Raw genomic sequence first — 18,039 nt, 5'->3', positions numbered from 1 at the left:
ACAAAAGAGCCCAGGGCCATTTAAAGCTCATCAGCTGTCCTGCTTCCTCCATATTGTCTGTCCCCATTTGCTATTTGTGGAAGTAGAGACAAAAGAAAAGCTTTATCCACGCTCTGACAGTTTGCTCCATTACTGGCTTCTCCAGCTTCTGAACCTTAAATCATGGACCTGTCCAAATCCTGCAGACACCCAACCTCACAGTTTATGCCTGGCCTCTGAAGCCCTTGAGTCCAGCTCATAGTTGTTACTGTAGTTGATCTGCATCTGTCCCAAACCAAATATGGTAGAGATTAGATCGTGGCCTGCAGTTCGTCACTCCTACGGTTTCAGAATTCTGCTTAGTGACTACAGTGTTTGTCTTTGGGGCCAGAAGAGAATTGGAGACTTGCGTCATGGTAAAATCTCATTAACACCATAAGTTAGGTTGAAAATATGAAGCTGTGGCCGTGCTGAGCTTGTGAGTAAAACTTACCAAAAATTGACGTAACTCGCAGTTTGTTCAAGGAATTGTAAGCAGTGGCTTTTCTTACACTCAAAGCTTTATTCAGATGTATACATGCTGTTATTATCTGATTTCTAATAAGGTTAAGCTGTTTCCAAGTTCATGGTTTGCTGTGCTGCGTAAGCTTGCTGTTGAATAAAAAGGGATGCTTAAGGTCACTTTGCCCGCACATTTTATATTCAGACTCGGTCTTTGATGTTAAGGGATCAAATAAAAGCCAGGTCAGTGCTAAGTGCTGCCAAGTAATTTTCATCATCAGTCACTCCTCTTTGGCCTCAACATTTTGCATGCTGACATTGAGAGCTTATTTTATTTACCTGACCATATAGTTCCTGCAAGTCATTTTGACTTTTTATCAAGAGATAAAATTGGAGCTATAGGAACAATTTTGAAAAGAAAGAAAATTACAAAATCTCTCATGATTTTTTTAAATCTTTTAGTAGTTCCTTGGTATTGTTTGATGCTGCCAGGGACTCTATTATCAGGTTATTGGATTTTAAAGTGATAGCTTAATGTTTCACTACAGGCACTCCAGCTAAAGAAAATAATCTCAATGACTTGTAACAGATGTTAACTATTAGTGCATCTCAGTAAATTAAATTGTCATTATAAAGCTTTTTGCTGTTATCATTAAAAAGTTAAATGCGTTATTATGGATTCATTGCACAACAGACTGATGTGCTTATCTCTGTTCAATTTTATGATTGAGGCTTCCAGCTGATATGGTTTCTCAGAAAAGTAAAATGTTAAATAAAATGTATTAAAAATGTATTTAGTGCAGAAGCTATTGCTTAAACAGTCATCGGGAAGACTGCAAACTGCCCCCCCTCATTACGTAATGCGACACCTGTAGCCTAAGATCTGCCTATGTCTGTGTGTGGTTCCTGAATCAGTGGCTCCAGCTGCAGTTCATGCCATGAATATGAGTTGCTTCACAATCCAGTAAAAGGTGCAGTTCTCCCTTTTGTATGTGTACCTTTTCCTACCACACTTCTTTCTTCCACTCAACTGTCCATTAATAAACTTTAATTTTGACCTTGGTGAGCATCCAACTTTTTTAGCAGTTACATTTTATTGCTTATCCATAGATTATCCTTAACTGTCTGCTTGACAAGTTTCAAGGATTTCATTGCACAGCCATAACAAAACATTTCTGTATTTTTATTTATTTATTTTTATGATAAATTGATGTTCAAATTTTCTGATAAAATTAATTCAGGTAATTATTAGCCATAATTTCTAATGATTAAAAATAACAAAAACATGAGCACTTGTTAATTATTGTCATGTACAATAATTAAATTAAAGTTGTACATTTGGAGCTAAATACTAAAATTAATCATTGTGAGATTTTTTTAGTTTACAGAGTTGCAGTAGTACGTTACTTCTCCTTACAAGGGTCATTTACATTTAGATTCCACTGCTCTAAAAAAAGCGAAACATCTGTCATGTTCAAGAGGGAACAAGGGAGCAAAAAATATTTCACTGTGGTCTGTGTGTACCAACAGCCAACCGCTGCTTCTTGAGAACATGAAAACTGCATTTAGACAGAAATTACTATGTAAATTGTGTTGGTGGTGCCACTTACCTGGCAACATTTACGTATATAAAAAAACCCTTAATTTATTATAAGGATAACAACAAAATGCTAAACTGGAATAAATAGTGAGTAAAAACTCTCCTGCTATTTATTTTATTTTTTTTAATTTTGCTTAAGGCAAAATGCTGCTATTTTTATTCACAACTAGGACCTCCTTGAAGTCGATGTTAAAGAAAGATGTGTCATTATAGCTCCAGACGCCGTGCCAGCAGAGAGGATCGGTGCCAGACAGCGTGCCAGGATAAAAACTGGGCAACATTTGTCGCAAAGTTGTACATGATCATTTACAAAAATAGGCCCTGCCATCCGAGCCACCACTATTCAGATGCTCTGACGATTACAGGCTGACTTTTTAAGACAGAGTAAAAATGTAAAACAGAGTGATGCATGTGGTCTCCTGAAACATTTTGTCTGAAACAAGATGAGCCAAAAAGATGCATGGTGAAGTTCTGTGGTAGTTGAGAAATTAGCGCTTGCTAATAGAGGCTGGAGTTTTCTGCTGGGCTGCTTCACTGCATCTTCAAATATCCGGAACCAAAGGCAAACTGAGCGATAAGTTGTTAATTTTATGTTTTTCTGCAGTGTCGTATTTTTAAGACTCTGCCTATTCTGGAGGTCCTTTTTAGCTCTCTCTCATAATTTCCCGACCAGTTACCCAGCTAACAGAACAAAAAAAAAAAAAAAAAGCTGCCAAGCGCTGCCAGGAAACATGCTGCATTTAATAAAGCAAATATGGGAAGTTAGGTATTTAAAAAAAAAAAAAAAAAAAACATTTTTCAACAAAGGAAACACCTAAAAATATGCAAGGAAAACTTGCAGAACATGTCTTGTTAATAAAACTCTGTTAGCGTGTGGGAGTCGATATAGCTGTCTCATCGCTAAGAAGAAACTGGACAATTATGTCAATACATACAAAATCCCTTTTTAAAAGATATTGTCATAAGTTAAGCATTCATAGTTTTTAAATCATTAGTATGGTTCAAACGTACAGTCAGGAAATGGAAAGATTTGTATGAAATGTTGATAAATCAACTGTGATTTATCTACATTTTTCTCACTACTCTCTTTCTCGTGTGTCATTATAAACCTTTCAAACCCTTATTTATAGTTATTATCCCTGGCGCTACAGTCTGTGTCAGGTGTGAGCATCTATCGCAGTAAGACTCCATGCAACAGACGAAATACACGTCTCTTCTGCAAAATGTAAACTTATGAAACAATGAATATACCAATTTGCAAATACTGCATACAAAACAGTCCTCAGCTGTTTGGAAACTCAAATATTTTGATGATGATGATATGTACAGGAACACATTTTTAATCTCTGTGCTCTTCTAGTTATCCGGTGTAGATGTTGTTTTGCTAACCAAAACAGCACAAACACCGAGGGGAAAACTGTGAGAACAGCAGTTTCTCGTGACGTTTTGCTGCACAGGGTCTATAGCCTGTGTCAATCTTCAAAATAAGTTTGGAAAGGTTCCTGGTTTAACAAAGGGTTTTGCTGCCGAGAGCCGCCTCAGCTGCAAATAATACTCCACGGATAAATGAGCTAGGACTGAGGTGTTTCCAGCATGCAAAAGTCAGGTCCGAATAGACTTAAACGGCTTGATCCAATTTGGACTCTCTGATCAGTGCTGAACACAATCTTGTGGTTTTTACCTGACAGGCTTCTTTACATTATATTGTAGATGAGAACAGATTCCTTTATTCATAATGCTATTTGATTCTTGCTTAGATTTTAGTGCCAAAGATTATGAGAACATCTGTAAGGATTGTATTCCTCACCATGTTTGGTACAGACTTATTCAAACCGATCTTAGTCACATTTTCCAGCGTTTTAACAACACTTGTAATGCTTTTCTGCAGAGACAAAAGCTCGACATTCTGGCAGATGTAGAGGTGCTGCATACCTTTGCCCTTTTTATTAACTACACTCAATCAACAGCAGCTGCACTGTGGACCGAGCCCTAAGGCCCAAACGGAAGGTGTGCGTGTGTTGTTGTTGTTGTTGTGACTGAGCTCAAGTGAGGGGGGGAAATGCCACGCATGCCTGAACACACAGACCAGCACATAGTTGTGTGAAAAACACATTGCTGCTCTTTAGAAGGCACGGGAGTGGAAGAGACTGGGAAACACAGTCACACACATTTCTGTGCACAGTCCATCTCATCTCAGCCAGCTGTCCGCATGAGAAAATCACTTTTAGTTCACGCCTTCCAAATAAAACCCACTCCAGTCAGCGGAACGGTAAATCTGGCTGAACTCGTTCAGGCAGGCGAACACAGCCCTAAATGTGAAAAACACAACCTTAGATTAAATCAGCCCATCCCGGCACTTGAGACTGTTATCACTGTAGCAGTACTACGAGTCTGTGATGCGGTTTCCCTTTGGCTGTGAGTTGGAGAAAGCATCTTTTTCTGCATTTGTCTGGGCTGACGTGGTTTAAACAAGTGTCTGGAGTGATCAAACCAGTGCGGGGTTTGGGGTAGGGGTGCTCCTGGGGAAGATCGGGTTGCCGGATCAGGATGTGGACTGGTGCAGCTCAGGGAGTTGGGCTTGGAGGGAGATAGGAGTCAGCCCACGACTCTTTCAGCAGTAGCATGTGGTGGGCTTGATGTTTGCTACTGTATGTCTGCTCTGCTACCTCTTCTGCTAACTTCGTAACCTGACCTCAGCTTCTTGTTGTCCTCACAGAGCATGTGTGGTGTTTAGCAGAGGGAATAGACTGTGGAATGGGGGTGAAGTGAGGATAAATTTAATCAAGTCTTAATGGAGCTGTAGGGCTGTGAAATCCTATCTTCATCCTTACAGATGCTTTTCTGCTTTTCTTGTCACACTTAAATGTTTCAGATCACGAAACAAACTTTAATATTAGATTTAAAAAAAACAAAACAACAAAGTATGGTGATTTTGGGCCTTTCAAATGCTGGGAATATGTTGGTATAGATTAGGGGTGGCGGGTTTGTCTCCAGCCCTGAAAGTTTGAAATTCAGAGATGACTAACAAAGAAACACGCAAAAGGCTAGGCTTGTTTTACAAAGCTTTGAACCTGGAGTAGTTGATAAGTAGTGTGTCCCTTTTACATCTGGAATAAAACATCTGCTTTGTTAATTAGCTAACCAATTAACAAACCAAGATAGAAGAATGAAGATTTAGAAAGGGCCTATTTAAAGTCTGAACTGAAATCTGATGCTGTGCCAGACCTTTCCTGCTAGTAAAACCTCCGACTTCAAACAATTCTGCAAAGAAGAGCGGGACGAAAGGTACCTGACAGCAATGTAAACAAAACTAATTGCCAGTTAGTGCAGTTGTTTATTAGAAGTTGTTTCCATCAAGAGTGACCTGATACTTAACAGGTTTAGGTAGCAATTACTTTTTCACATAGAACCAGATTGCTTTGAAGTTCTCAACTTAAAACTAAATTTTTTCTCTCTCTTTTAACATTTGTTTAATTATCTGAAGCATGTAAGTGTGGTATATAAAGCAAAAATAGAAGAAATCTTTAGGGGGCTAATACGTTTTCACATGTTGTATTTATCTTTTTGCAAATGAAGCACAGCAGCGATATTCCCACTTTTTTTAATTACTATATTTTAGTGAGTTATCCTGTATTTTATTCAAATACAATAAAATACAGGATACAGGATTTATATAAAGACAAATGAATATTGTCTTTATACAAATAGAACTAATTAACTAATCCTCTATGGAAATGTCAGCCGTATTTGCAGGAACAACAACATGAAAGCTTGTAGCGGCATGAGCTTGTTGTGACGGGCTGCTCAGGGTTTTCCGTAAGTTATGGTTCCTCTGAATCCTGGAAAAGCAATGCTTAATCACTATGGTTACGACTCCCCCTCCCAACGCCTGCTCAAGAGAGGACTTGTTTACCATCTCTGCTTCAGACTCAATAACATGTCAATCACCGGGATTAGGACCTCCCCTGCCTTGCCACTATTGGTCCAACACACAGCAATCATTTAAACCCAGCTCCTCCTTCTTTTTCTCTTCTTAGACCACCACTCTTTACACCCCCTTCTTTTTCTCTCTCCCTCACTCCTAGAGTCCCAGTGTGAATAATGAATGACTTCCCAAGAGTCTGTCACGCTTCCTACTTATCTTCTATGACACGGGGAAAACATGCCGCGCTTTGATATGCCACGGAGAATGAAACATTTAATCTTTCATCAGGCCTTTTTTTGTGCTTTACTGTTCTGACACCTCTAACTGATCAGTTAGAGGGAAAAACTGTGTAATTCCGAGCATCTTTTCTATTTCCACATCACACCTCACGTGCAGATGTGGCAGTGGCGTGCTGGCAGTAAACATGTCGCCAGCGTCTGCGTGAAAGCAGTGTGTAGTAGACTACTTAAGACAGCATGCACTTAAGCAAACAGGGCATGACTTGAATTTTGATGAGGTGCATTGCTGCACTGGTATCTTCATCCTTTCATTTGCAGCTATTTCATAGACATATTGCACACTTCAATTGAACAGCAAGCGAGAGAACGTCTACATAACGTTTTGGCAGATTACTCCTTTGTAGCTTCGGAATATCTGTTAATACATCGCCTTTGACATGTGGTGTCCTGGACTGGCCTTACAATATATTGACAACATAATAATAATAATAATAATAATAATTCATTCTACCTCAAGCCCTCGAGACACTCAAGGACACCGCACAAAAAACAATCAAGTAGAAACGAGCAATAAAAACAGAACAAACAAAATGGACTTTAAAGTGAGGGCTACTCAACATATCATCACATAATCAGTATGTGTATTGGTAATAATAGTGCAAATGCTTAGAAACAAAGATTTGTTGGTCACTATCTTGAATAGTGATGAATTTAAAGTTAGTTAGTACCCGTTTACAGTAAAATACTATGAAGCTTTAATAGTCAGTAAGGTATGTCAACTTTTCTAATTAACATTGACTGGTGTGATTGTCTGACTGGCATATTGATAGTTTATTTTCTGCTTTTTCTTTGATGTACCTTGCATATAATACACAGGAAGCACATTTTTTTGAGAAATACAATCAAAACTTTTACAGCGGTTAAGTTATTAGTATTTTCTTGATTTTTATGCCGCCTTGCTTTTCCAGAAGGAAAAATGTAAAGACTTTAAATGTGTCTTTCTCAGTACTTGTTTCACACTGGAAGTTCTTTGGTGGGACACTGCCTCCTACCTCCAGCTCCTGTGTAAACAATCATTGATTTCCAAGTTCATAACTGAACATATGCAAATATGACAGTGGTTTAAATATTTTTAAAAATGGCATTTGCAGAAACTTCTATAACGTTTTTGAAACTTAAATTGTTTTAAAATGGTAGAAGTCTGCTTTGGCCTTCAGCCCCTATCTGCATAGCTGTTGGCTACATCCTCCATGGCCATTTAATCAGGATGTACACTTAATAAAGACACTAAGATACTTTATCTTATCAGATATATTATTAGTTGCTCTTAGCATAACAAAAATATCTCTTTGGAAATCCTCAAATATCCCTTTGAGGACATTTTCGAATATTTTCTGTGCAGCACTTTACAATGAGCGAGATTATTCTTTAAAAGTCATTCAAGACAGTCAGAGGCTCCCCTGGAGAGTACATCCCTGCAAGTTCACCTCAGGGTCAGACCCTTTAGCACTTCAAGACGCTGTGGAAACCCCAAGAGCTCCATCTCGGACTCTGCAGGCCTCAGTTAGCATGTCAAATGTTAAAGTTAATGACAGCAGACTGCCAGAATAAAGGCTCTTCTCTTTAAAAGGAGACAGCTTTGTTAGATTTACAGCTGCATCTGCAAAATATACAGGACTCCTGTGACAGTGTCCAGATACCAAAGTGGGGATAATGTTGTAGCAGGTAAAGACCTTATTGGAAAAAAACAAAAATAAAAAATAAGCAACTGATGGCCGACAGTGTTGAAATCTTGCCATCTGTGCTAAAAAGTCATATTTTATAAATGAAGAACTCAAGGTTAATCTGGTAGGCAGTTGGTAAAAAAAAATGCTTCCTACTATGTAGCTAGGAGTTGCCATAGGAATTAATATTATCTCTGTTTAGCAACTACTCTGTGGCCTCCAACATTTTGGAGATTCTTCACATAGTCCTGCCACTAGACAACACCTTTTGGGATAACAACCACTGATGTTACAAACTTGTCTCTCCTTCAGTCACTTTCTGATGCTGGTATATTTACCAGCAGCAGCAAACCGAGTGCGGGGACTTGTCTTGTTTACTATGGATGAAATGTACCCGGTCGATCCTTGTGTCACAGCACTCCGGTAAACAGCTGGGGCAAGCTGATGCTTGGGTTTTGGTGTCTGACCTGGCTGTGTTTGCTCAGGGAGAGAGCAGGAGGGAGGGGAGTTGTGTAACTACTGTATGAGGAGAACAACATGCCAAACCTCCCTACCCCCACTCTCCGCAGTTTGACGTATTTGGCTCAGATTATAGTGATGGTTTCTTTTCCCACCTTTTGAGTCCGAGGTCCGATCTTTCAGCAGTTTTTTTTTTCTAGCACAACACTGTCTGAGCTTACACATGGTCGAAACTCGAGCCTTCTGATGCATCATGTTTATTCTTGGCCTTCTACTTAGAGAACAACCAGGATGCTGACGTCTGCCGTTCAGAGGAACCCCTTGTTAGGAAGTCCCACTTCTTTAAAGAGGTGGAAACCTATAATGACCTGCATAGCTATGTGTAGTGAGCAGAAGTGTGGAAATAGGCCTGCATTAGGAGCATCTATAAATAGTAGATTGTATCCTTGATACCATGGGGTTGTTTGGTTGGGCAGCGAAACCCGGTCGACTTATATGGATTTAAGACAGTGACTCCCCCCCTCCCCCCCTACTGCTCCGCTCTCCTTTGGCAGAAGACATGCATGTTTGGAATTTTTCCGCATTGGAGGAATCTGTTAAAATGATACAGAGGGAGCAGACATCCTTTAAGGAGAAGGCTCATTAGAGTTTGCTTTGGCTGCCCCCTTTTGGTAGATTTCCAAGAAAATGAACCCCATTCTGTCTTCTTTTTTTTTTCCTCTTCAATGCTTGCAAATGTGCAACACTACTCTTCCTAAGCCAACCGCACTAACGTCAGCATAGTAATTCCAATCAGATCCCAGCTGTTATGCGAGAGCCAGCATGTGTTGATATCTGATGCTGTTGTTTAAAAAAGAAAGGTCTTTGGCTTTTGCTGTGGATCTAATCTATAATAACTGGACAGCCGCCAAACTTGTCAACCTGGTCTTCATCTAACTCAACTTTTAAGACCAAAAAAGACAACAACAGGCTTCTAGCTGCCTAAAGAAACTGATTTTTTTTTTTTTTTTTTGTAGATCTATAAAGTAGTTCCACATCAGTATGGTTAAATTTGACAGAATGTAAGGAGGAAAAACAACTTAAAGTGTTTGAGAACCTTAAGGGAGTGGAGGTGATCGATATCTTTCTCTTGTAAAGTGAAACGGCAGTACAGCTGACTCTGCTCCTTGATGCAATTGTTCTGCTGCATTGCTGTATTGCATGATACCATGCAAAAGTCAGAATGGATGCACAACAACGGGCAACATGTTTTGGACTAATTTACAGTCTGAACTAAAATATGAACTGTATGAAATCTTGTAAAACCAAGCAGGCTGGACATGTATGTATCACATGCACGTCACAATTCACCTTGTGGATCACACCTTGTATAGGTAATGGCCAACCCTTGTAGAGGGTTGGGAGGAAGTCAACAGCAACATACATAAGGAAAATTAGAAGGAAAATGTGTATTTTGAACATGAAGGCAGTTCCTAAGTAACCAGTAAACCAATGTAGTTTAGTCTTATTGGCCACATGGAGAATTTGATTTTGCAGAATAACTAATAACGTTTTTCTGTGTTGCCACACCCATATGGAAAGAAAACCACGCAATCTGATCTGTGATTATGATGACAATTAGAGCATGCTAATGTTTGAAGATCTTCTGTTTTCATCCATATATGGAAGTGCTTCCGTCTTCAGAAGGTGTGACTCAACATGTTCTTTGTGTACCAGAAAACACTTTTTGACACTACTTATTTGCTTTAAAAGACAAGAAAAAAATAAAGAAAAGGTCAAGTGTAATTTGTGAATGCTAAATGCTTTCAAGGTTCAGGTTGGACTTTTTTTTTCTTTTTTCTTTTTTTTACAGAAAACTAATTGTCAGTCACCTGCTATAACTTTTTGTATACCATGTTTGTTGAAGATGGTATCAAACTGTTGCATGATATTGACAGCACATTGTTAGGCTAATAATAGTTAATAACTAATAGTTCTGTTGCTCAAACCTAATTTGAAACAGCCCACACTTATTTTCTCTAAACCTGGAATGATGCCATTTTTCTTGCTTTAAAGAAACATTTGTAGTCAGGGTGCAACCAGCCTTTATTGTTCCATAGCTAAATATAAAGTCTAATAGAAAAAAATATATATATTGGATTTTACATATATATATGTACATATTTTTGCTTACATAGTAGAATGATGTACAATATTTCTGTTGTCTAAACCTTGGTAGCTTGAAAGCTGATGTCCATGCTTTATTTTGGAGGAACGGTTTCAGAAGCTATTTCCACATTCATGATGATTTTTGATCTTATTTATGTTAAAATATCCATCCAGCTTTATAAGAAATGTCTTCATTTTACTTTAATCTTGGTGGTTTTCCATGTCATTTGCAACATTTAAGTTCCCACAACTTTAACTGATGAAACCCTTTTACTTGCTGTGCCCCTAACCTCCAAACAATAAGTTGTAGAGAGAGTCATTATTAAAGGATAAGATTGTCCTCATATCAAAAAAATGCATGTACAAGCAGATTTACAGATGTGACAGTGAAACGGTTCCAGTGAGGCATGTTTTTGATTATTCTTGAGCCAAACATCAGAACTGCTCTCATTATAATAGTGGTAGCACCGCAGCATTACAAACTAGGGATTTCATCAATAAACTGGCTAAGTCAACTTTTTAGTTTTTTATTGTTTTTTTTATTTTTTTATTTACAGTTTGCAACTTTTAATAATATGTGCTAAGTAATATTGAAAAGAAATTAAGCAAATTAAAGTGTGTGAAGATGAAGCGGTGAGCTTATCTAAAATATGTTTGAAAATAATATTAAAAAGTCAGGAAAGTGGTTGAAGAAACGTCACATCACTGACATTTGATTGTGTAGCTGATTTGTTGTTCTTACAATGGTGCATCTCTTTTTTCCTCAAAACTATGTCATTTAGAGTACAGTGACATAAAGCAAGCTGAGAAGATACTCAAAGCAATTGTTCATTTACTTAGGCTTTTGCCACAGTTTGTCTGACATTGTCTATTTGTTGTGTAACTGTGCAAACTTTTTGTTTTTTTGGGGAGTGGGGGGGGGAGGTTATCTAATACTAACTTCCTTCTCATGTATGTCTATGTCCACCACAGTGTGTCCTCAGCAGTGCAAGTTGGCCTGTATGGACAACGGGGAGTGTTGCCACAGTCAGTGCTTGGGGGGCTGCTCCGAACCCAACAACGACATGGCCTGCTCGGCGTGCATCCACTACAAACACGAGGGTCGCTGCGTGTCGGACTGTCCTGAAGGCACCTTCATGTTCGAGGGCTGGCGCTGCATCACCAAGAGGGAGTGCTCTGAAGTGCACCTCTCCAACGACAATCCCTTTGTCATCCACAACAGAGAATGCATGAATGACTGTCCCTCTGGCTTCACTCGCAGCGAAACTGATCGGTAAGGACGCGCACCTCAGACTTGTTTCTTATTACGTGGTAAAGCCGTGAGAGGTGACATATGCAAAATATGATTTTTTTTTAAATACATGGCTCAGCCTTGTCAAAGAATGTTTTAAGGTCTGAACGACATCTCCTTTGTATTGCTGTGTTGTTGAATCTCACACAGCACTGCTTCTTGGTGAAATTTCCAATGAACAGATGTGCGCTTACACGGATGTATTCAGACATTAAAGGACTTTGTAACCAGTATGCGCTTCTGCATTATACATTCTTTTGCATAAGGCATCCTTGACTTGAACTTTACCTGACCTCAACTCTTCACACGGATCTTTTCGTAAAGTAGTTCATGACGTAGGAAGTTAACATGGTGCTGAGCAATTAAAGATTCATGGCCAGACTGTCTGTACAGTAAAATGTCCTCAGCACAGAGCCTTGTTCTCAACTCTCACACCACTGGTAGATTTTACAGACAAACACTCACCAGGGACACCTTATTCTACTTCCTTTGCATGCAAACATAGAACTTTGAACTTTTTCCTCAGTTTTTACCTGTCACAAATGTGGCACAAAATTGTGAAGTGAGAGGTAATTCACACACAATTTTAAATATTTTTTACAAATAAAAGTCGAAATAGAGGTTCTTGCAGTCCCCCATTTTAAGTAGGGAGGCCACCACTCCAGTCTGCCCATCCTATGGAACTGACCCCAACATCCATATGATGTTACAGAGCCACATAAACCAACAGAACCCCATAGCAGAGCAAATCTCATTATCCACCTCAGTGACCTCAGCGACCTAAGAGCCTGACCTCAGATCCCCAGACTACACTTTCTCATTAGGAGACATGATGGTGAGATTGAGGAGGTCTGCAGAGTGTTCCGTCCACTGATCCATGACATCCCGAGTCAAGGTCAGCAGCACAACATCCCAAATATAGAGAGTGTTAGTGGAGTGCTAGTTCACCTTCCTGAGACGCCGCATGGTGGACCGGAGGTGTCCGCCATTCGAAACTGTACAAACGTTGTCACACGGCGTCACAGAACTCCTCCCACAGAGATGTTTTTCCCTTATCAACCACCGGTTTTGCATTCTGCTGGAGTAGTCGCGCAGGCCAAAAAGGCCCGATAAGACTCGACTGCATCCTTCACAGCAGGTCTCCGCCAGCAAGTTGTAGGGATACTGCAAGCACCGACCAACCTGCAGCCACACCTCCGGTCAGCTGCCTCAACAATGAAGGCATGGAACATGGCCCACTCCGACTCAAGGTCCCCCTGCCTCCCCAGGAAGTGTTCAAAGTTCTGCCGGAGGTGGGAGTTGAAGGTCCTTTTGACAGGAGACTCTGCCAAATGTTCTCTGCAGACCCTCACAATACGTTTGGACCTGCGAGGCCCGACCCATATCCTCCTCTACTTGCAGCAACACATATTAAATTGCCCCTTTTCCTTCCATTCACGATTATATTTTACTCTGTGTTGATCTGACACATAAAGTCCCAAGAAAATACAGTGAAGGTGTAAATACTTTTGTAAAAAAAAAAAAAAACTTTCATTTTTCACTGTTTCTCTTTCTGATTTGTCTTTTCGCAAACTTAAAGTTTGGGCCTGTCTCTTGGTTGCTGAATCTGTTTCTAGCCTTTGCATGTGTTTTGTCTCAAAGGTTGAAACAGTGAGTCACTCTCTCACGAAACAGTTCAGTCGAGGCTCCATAAAAGATTAAACTGTCCATGTGAGAAGTGACCTTTTATCATTCCCTGAATTTATCTGCCTGAATCCCCTGGAATGCTTTTGGGCTGAGAGAAGACAAATTATTTCAGTGTGAGGTAGAAAATGTCACAAAAAAAAGATGTTGTTCTTTCTTTCTTTTGTAATAATTCCTCTCTCTCCACCCCCACCCCCTCTCCTCTCCTTTTGGCTTTTGTCGTGTGCAGCATGCTGTGCACCGCTTGCAATGGTCTGTGCGACAAGTTCTGTAGGGCCTCTGTTATTGATTCTGTGGATGCTGCTCAGTCCCTGAAGGAGTGCACCGTCATCGAAGGCAATCTGGTCATCAACATCCGCAACGGAAGTGAGTGAATCTAAAACCGTGTGCTCTTTTACACATCGGCAGTGTTTGTCGGTAAATTCCAGAAATGTTTGCTACAAAAGTAACTGAGCAAAGTAAAAGGAGGATTTGTTTTTCCTTTGAGGAGCAAACGTAATGTTTCTATTTATTTTACAGAGTAAAACTTAGCAAGGCCTCACTCTGCATGTTTGCCTTTATTTACTAGTATTAGAGAATTTGTACCAATAATCAGCTTTAAGTAATGCATAATTTTGAATTGCACAGAAAATAATATGTTTTCAAAAAATATATATACTGAGTCGTGTGGTGTGCAGCTGTATTCAACCCTCCCTAAATCACCTATTTCGATCTGTCAATTTTTAAAATGATGTTCAATTGCATTTAATTTTCATTTGGTTTAGTTGCAATGGATATCTGGGAATAATTTCAGTGCATATTTGCTTTCTGTCTCTACTCTTTACAGTTAACATAGCCTCGGAGCTGGAGACCTTCATGGGACTGATCCAGACAGTGACGGGATATGTGAAGATTCGACACTCTCACTCTCTCAGCTCGTTGTCCTTCCTCAAAAGCCTCCGATACATCAACGGGAAGGAACTTATTGAAGAGTAAGGCTGTGTGAACCTGGTCATATATGCACAATTTTAAAAAATACGACAGCAAAGAATGTTTTATTTTTTACTTTTGCATTAATGTGTATGGAGCCCCCAAACATTTAAAAGCTTTATAACAAGATTATTTATCCATTTTTACAAATTCCTGGGTAGATATTTGTTTAAAAGCAACAAAAAAAGTTTTATAATGAGGGAAGAGACTACTTTTATTTAAATAAAATTAGGCAAATTGATTTATTTCACATTTATGAAATTATTGTGAAGCATAGCACATCATGTTTGCATTATTGTGACATTAATGGACTCAATTAAAAATTAAAAAGCAAACTGTTGTTCCTTGTACCGTTAGTGGTCTTGCATTGTTCTGTCACTGCGTTGCATTTTCTTGCATGAAAACAAAATGGTAAAGCTGCTGAAGCTAGGCTTTTTAATGTCCTTTGGTCATTCCTTATTTCCATATCATTTTGGTAGGTTATCAAGAGCCAATTTAGTTGATCAAAACAACCACAGACAGACCCGGAACTGCAGGTTATAAATCCTTAGACATTGTGTCATTCTGCTCAAAAAAAAAAAAAAAAAAAAAAAAATTCTCGCTTACAGCACAGTTTGGAGTTTCTCCCCTTGACTTGGATTGTCTCCAGTAGATCTTTTTACCAGGCCAGTCAGCAAACAGAGGGAGAAGTTGTGAACAATGACAATGATTTTCTACTCTATTCAGTCCATGTTGGTCACGCTTCCAAAAATTGAATTCGGATCAGCACTTCTCTCTTTGTAGTAGAGGAGGGTAGTTTACAGTGCAGGCAATTTCCAGTAAGCGTAGAACTGGAGCATCACATATGTCACAGACAAATGTTAGCAATTGGGTAAAATTTAAAACTTCCATAGCATCCACGCATCCAAGAAGCAGTCATTTCTCAACAGTCAAGACCTCAATCCCTCCGGAGCAAAATGAATAGGACAAGGGACTCGTTTTTACTAGGCTAGTCTAACCCTCATACTGCACGTAAGCCTTGCTGGATACATCTTCACTTAACATTTTCATGTCAGGTTCCAGATAGCGAAGTGTGTTTGAAGACATTATAAGTGGCAACTAAGCAGACTGGAAAGGTTCAGGTTTGCTAATGTCTGTACTTGGATATCAGCAGCAGCCTTAGATCCAAAGCAGAGCTTTTTTCTTTAGCTGAGGGGGTCATGGGAAAGCCTTGTGTCCCTCTTGTTATCATTTCTCCCGGTGTTAAGTTTCTCTCTAAGGAATGCTGTTGAGGATGGCAGACATTCTCTTCCCTCTGGAGGCTTTATGCTTGGACTGCTGGTGCTAATGGTGTTGACATGACACAGTGTCATACCAACGCTCATTGTTAGGCAGACACACAATTCAGAGCCCACATTTATGGTCTCCCATTTTGGTGCACAACACTGCTACGCTTAACGATATTTAATAACCATTTGAACTGTCCGTTGCTACACACGAGTTGCTTAAGAAAAACAACTTGTTGCAACATGTTTGTGACCATCTGCTTATCTTCTCTCATTATCAGCACATATTCGTTCTCCGCCGTCAACAACCAGAATCTTCAGTCCTTGTGGAATTGGACCCAGCACAACCTGACTATTCAGGCAGGGCGTATCTTCTTCCGTGGAAACCCGAAGCTCTGCGAGTCTGAGTTTCACGCCATGTGGGAAAAAACGGGCATAACTGTAAAGCCAGAAGAGGGTGATTTCCGCTACAACGGTGAAAGAGCCAGCTGTGAGTGAACATTTTGGTGAATTAAAAAAAAAAAAAAAAAAATTGTTAAAAATGTCCTTACAGAGCCATATTTTCGTTTTGTAGGATTTATTTAAAGGAGGCTTACATGACAGGATATTCCAGTGTTTCTGCACATTTCTGTGACCTGGAGAGCCTAAAAAATAATCCATATTATTAGATCAACAAGAACACCAGAGATTAGACTTCTGGCCTGTTTTACATTATCTAATGTTATAACTGAAAAGCTAAGGCTAAAGGGATTTTAGGTTGGCTTATAACCACAGCAAGCTGCCTTAGAGTTGTGCAATTAATCAAATTTGCAATTTAGTTTCAATTTAAACTCTCAACAGCTCAAAATAATTAGTATTAATAATCATTTAGGGATGTTTTTTCTCGGTAATTCTACCCTTGCTTGGTTCGTGAATTGCAATGCAGTGTTTTCCAACGCTGTGAGAAATCTGGGTTGTGTTGAGAATGCAAGATATTTACTACCTGTTGCTCATTGTTATCTCGTCTCCCCAGGTCCGTTAATGTCGTGCGTAAAAGTAAAACCATGAAGACAAACAGTCACTGTTCAACTTCACAATCATCCAGAATTTTATTCAAGCAATCAAGTGCATAAACATCACATCAACAGCTCAACATAATCATCAGCAACCAAAGCCACAAAGAAGAAATTAATTACCTTAGAAAAACACAAAAATACAAAGACGCGCCTTCGGAGACCACTGTGTGTGGCAGTTAAGACAGTTCCACCTCAGTGATCTGATTAGCCGTTTTAGCTCAGTGACTTTTATATCAAGGCGTGTTTCTACTGTCTGATGCGTCTAACGAACAGTTTAGAGATGATCTCAAACAGCCCTTGTTGCTGTTTGCACGCCAGAGACCATGCAGGTGTTACCAAGGCCAAGGGATGGATCTATCCACTGTCTAAGCTATCCTCCCTGCACACTTTCCCAAGGGAGGAACAATAGATGTGTATCGAGTGAACTATTTTTTTGTCCAGTTTCTTTCCCTGTTGTTTTAAAGAAGGACAGAGGCACGTAAATAATTATGGGTTGTACAACAACCTGTCGGCTGCCATACATGAACTGAGATGGAGCCAAACTCATTACAGCTATATTCAGCTGTTCGAAACAAAAACAAACAAACAAACAAAAAAAAAAACGCCCTGCAATTTAAGATGTTTGGTCCCAAATTAATAGATACAACCACATCTGTTTTCTTCCTTGTGTTGTTTTATCAGCCAAAGTTCATGTTCATCTAAATTACAGTGTGCTTGTTTCATGCTTTTTGGATTTGTGTTTTTCTCCTCCAGTTGTATGAAGTCCAATGCACTTCTCATCAGCAGTGATTTTATTTTCCATGGTTGCTTAGTTCTGATTTGAAGAGCTGATGTAATCTATTCATTATTTGCAAATGCTACAGTTGCCATTGCTGCAGTCTCCTTAAGGCTCCTCTGACAAAGCTCCAGTTGACTCTGGCAATTTAAAAAATTGTGGAGTGTGAGGCAGCAGTTTAATCTTTCTCTGAAGCCTGTCCAACTAGCCACTATCCATACCGTATGTAAATGTTTTGCAGGGTACTACAGATAAGTGACGAAGCTGTACTGCAAACAGTGTTTTAATCAGGTGAAGAGTGGTTCTGTTCTTTAGTGCAGAGTTCTGGCTATGGTAATTTGTTGCTTTTTTGAGACTTTTGAGAAAAACAGCTGAGAAACAAGTCACATTGCCCTTTAAGTTGTCTCACAGGGGCAGGGGTCTGCT

The 18,039-nt window shown here is 39.5% G+C and overlaps 1 protein-coding gene across 1 annotated transcript in view; it reads left to right on the top strand.

Moving 5' to 3' along the window:
• Nucleotides 1-18,039, top strand: part of igf1ra (insulin-like growth factor 1a receptor) — a 90,206-nt gene that overhangs the window by 49,810 nt on the left and 22,357 nt on the right. Inside the window, exons 3-6 of the mRNA XM_014983269.2 lie at nucleotides 11,548-11,848; nucleotides 13,779-13,915; nucleotides 14,376-14,520; nucleotides 16,065-16,273. Coding sequence (XP_014838755.2) covers nucleotides 11,548-11,848; nucleotides 13,779-13,915; nucleotides 14,376-14,520; nucleotides 16,065-16,273 — 792 coding nt within the window. The remainder of the gene's footprint in view (nucleotides 1-11,547; nucleotides 11,849-13,778; nucleotides 13,916-14,375; nucleotides 14,521-16,064; nucleotides 16,274-18,039) is intronic.

The sequence above is a fragment of the Poecilia mexicana genome, unplaced genomic scaffold (genome assembly GCF_051168715.1).
Source record: "Poecilia mexicana isolate PSO_F unplaced genomic scaffold, ASM5116871v1 scaffold_6, whole genome shotgun sequence".
Taxonomy (NCBI): Eukaryota; Metazoa; Chordata; class Actinopteri; order Cyprinodontiformes; family Poeciliidae; genus Poecilia; species Poecilia mexicana.
Note: the sequence above shows the minus strand (reverse complement) of the source record. Positions and strands in the feature narration are given on the sequence as shown.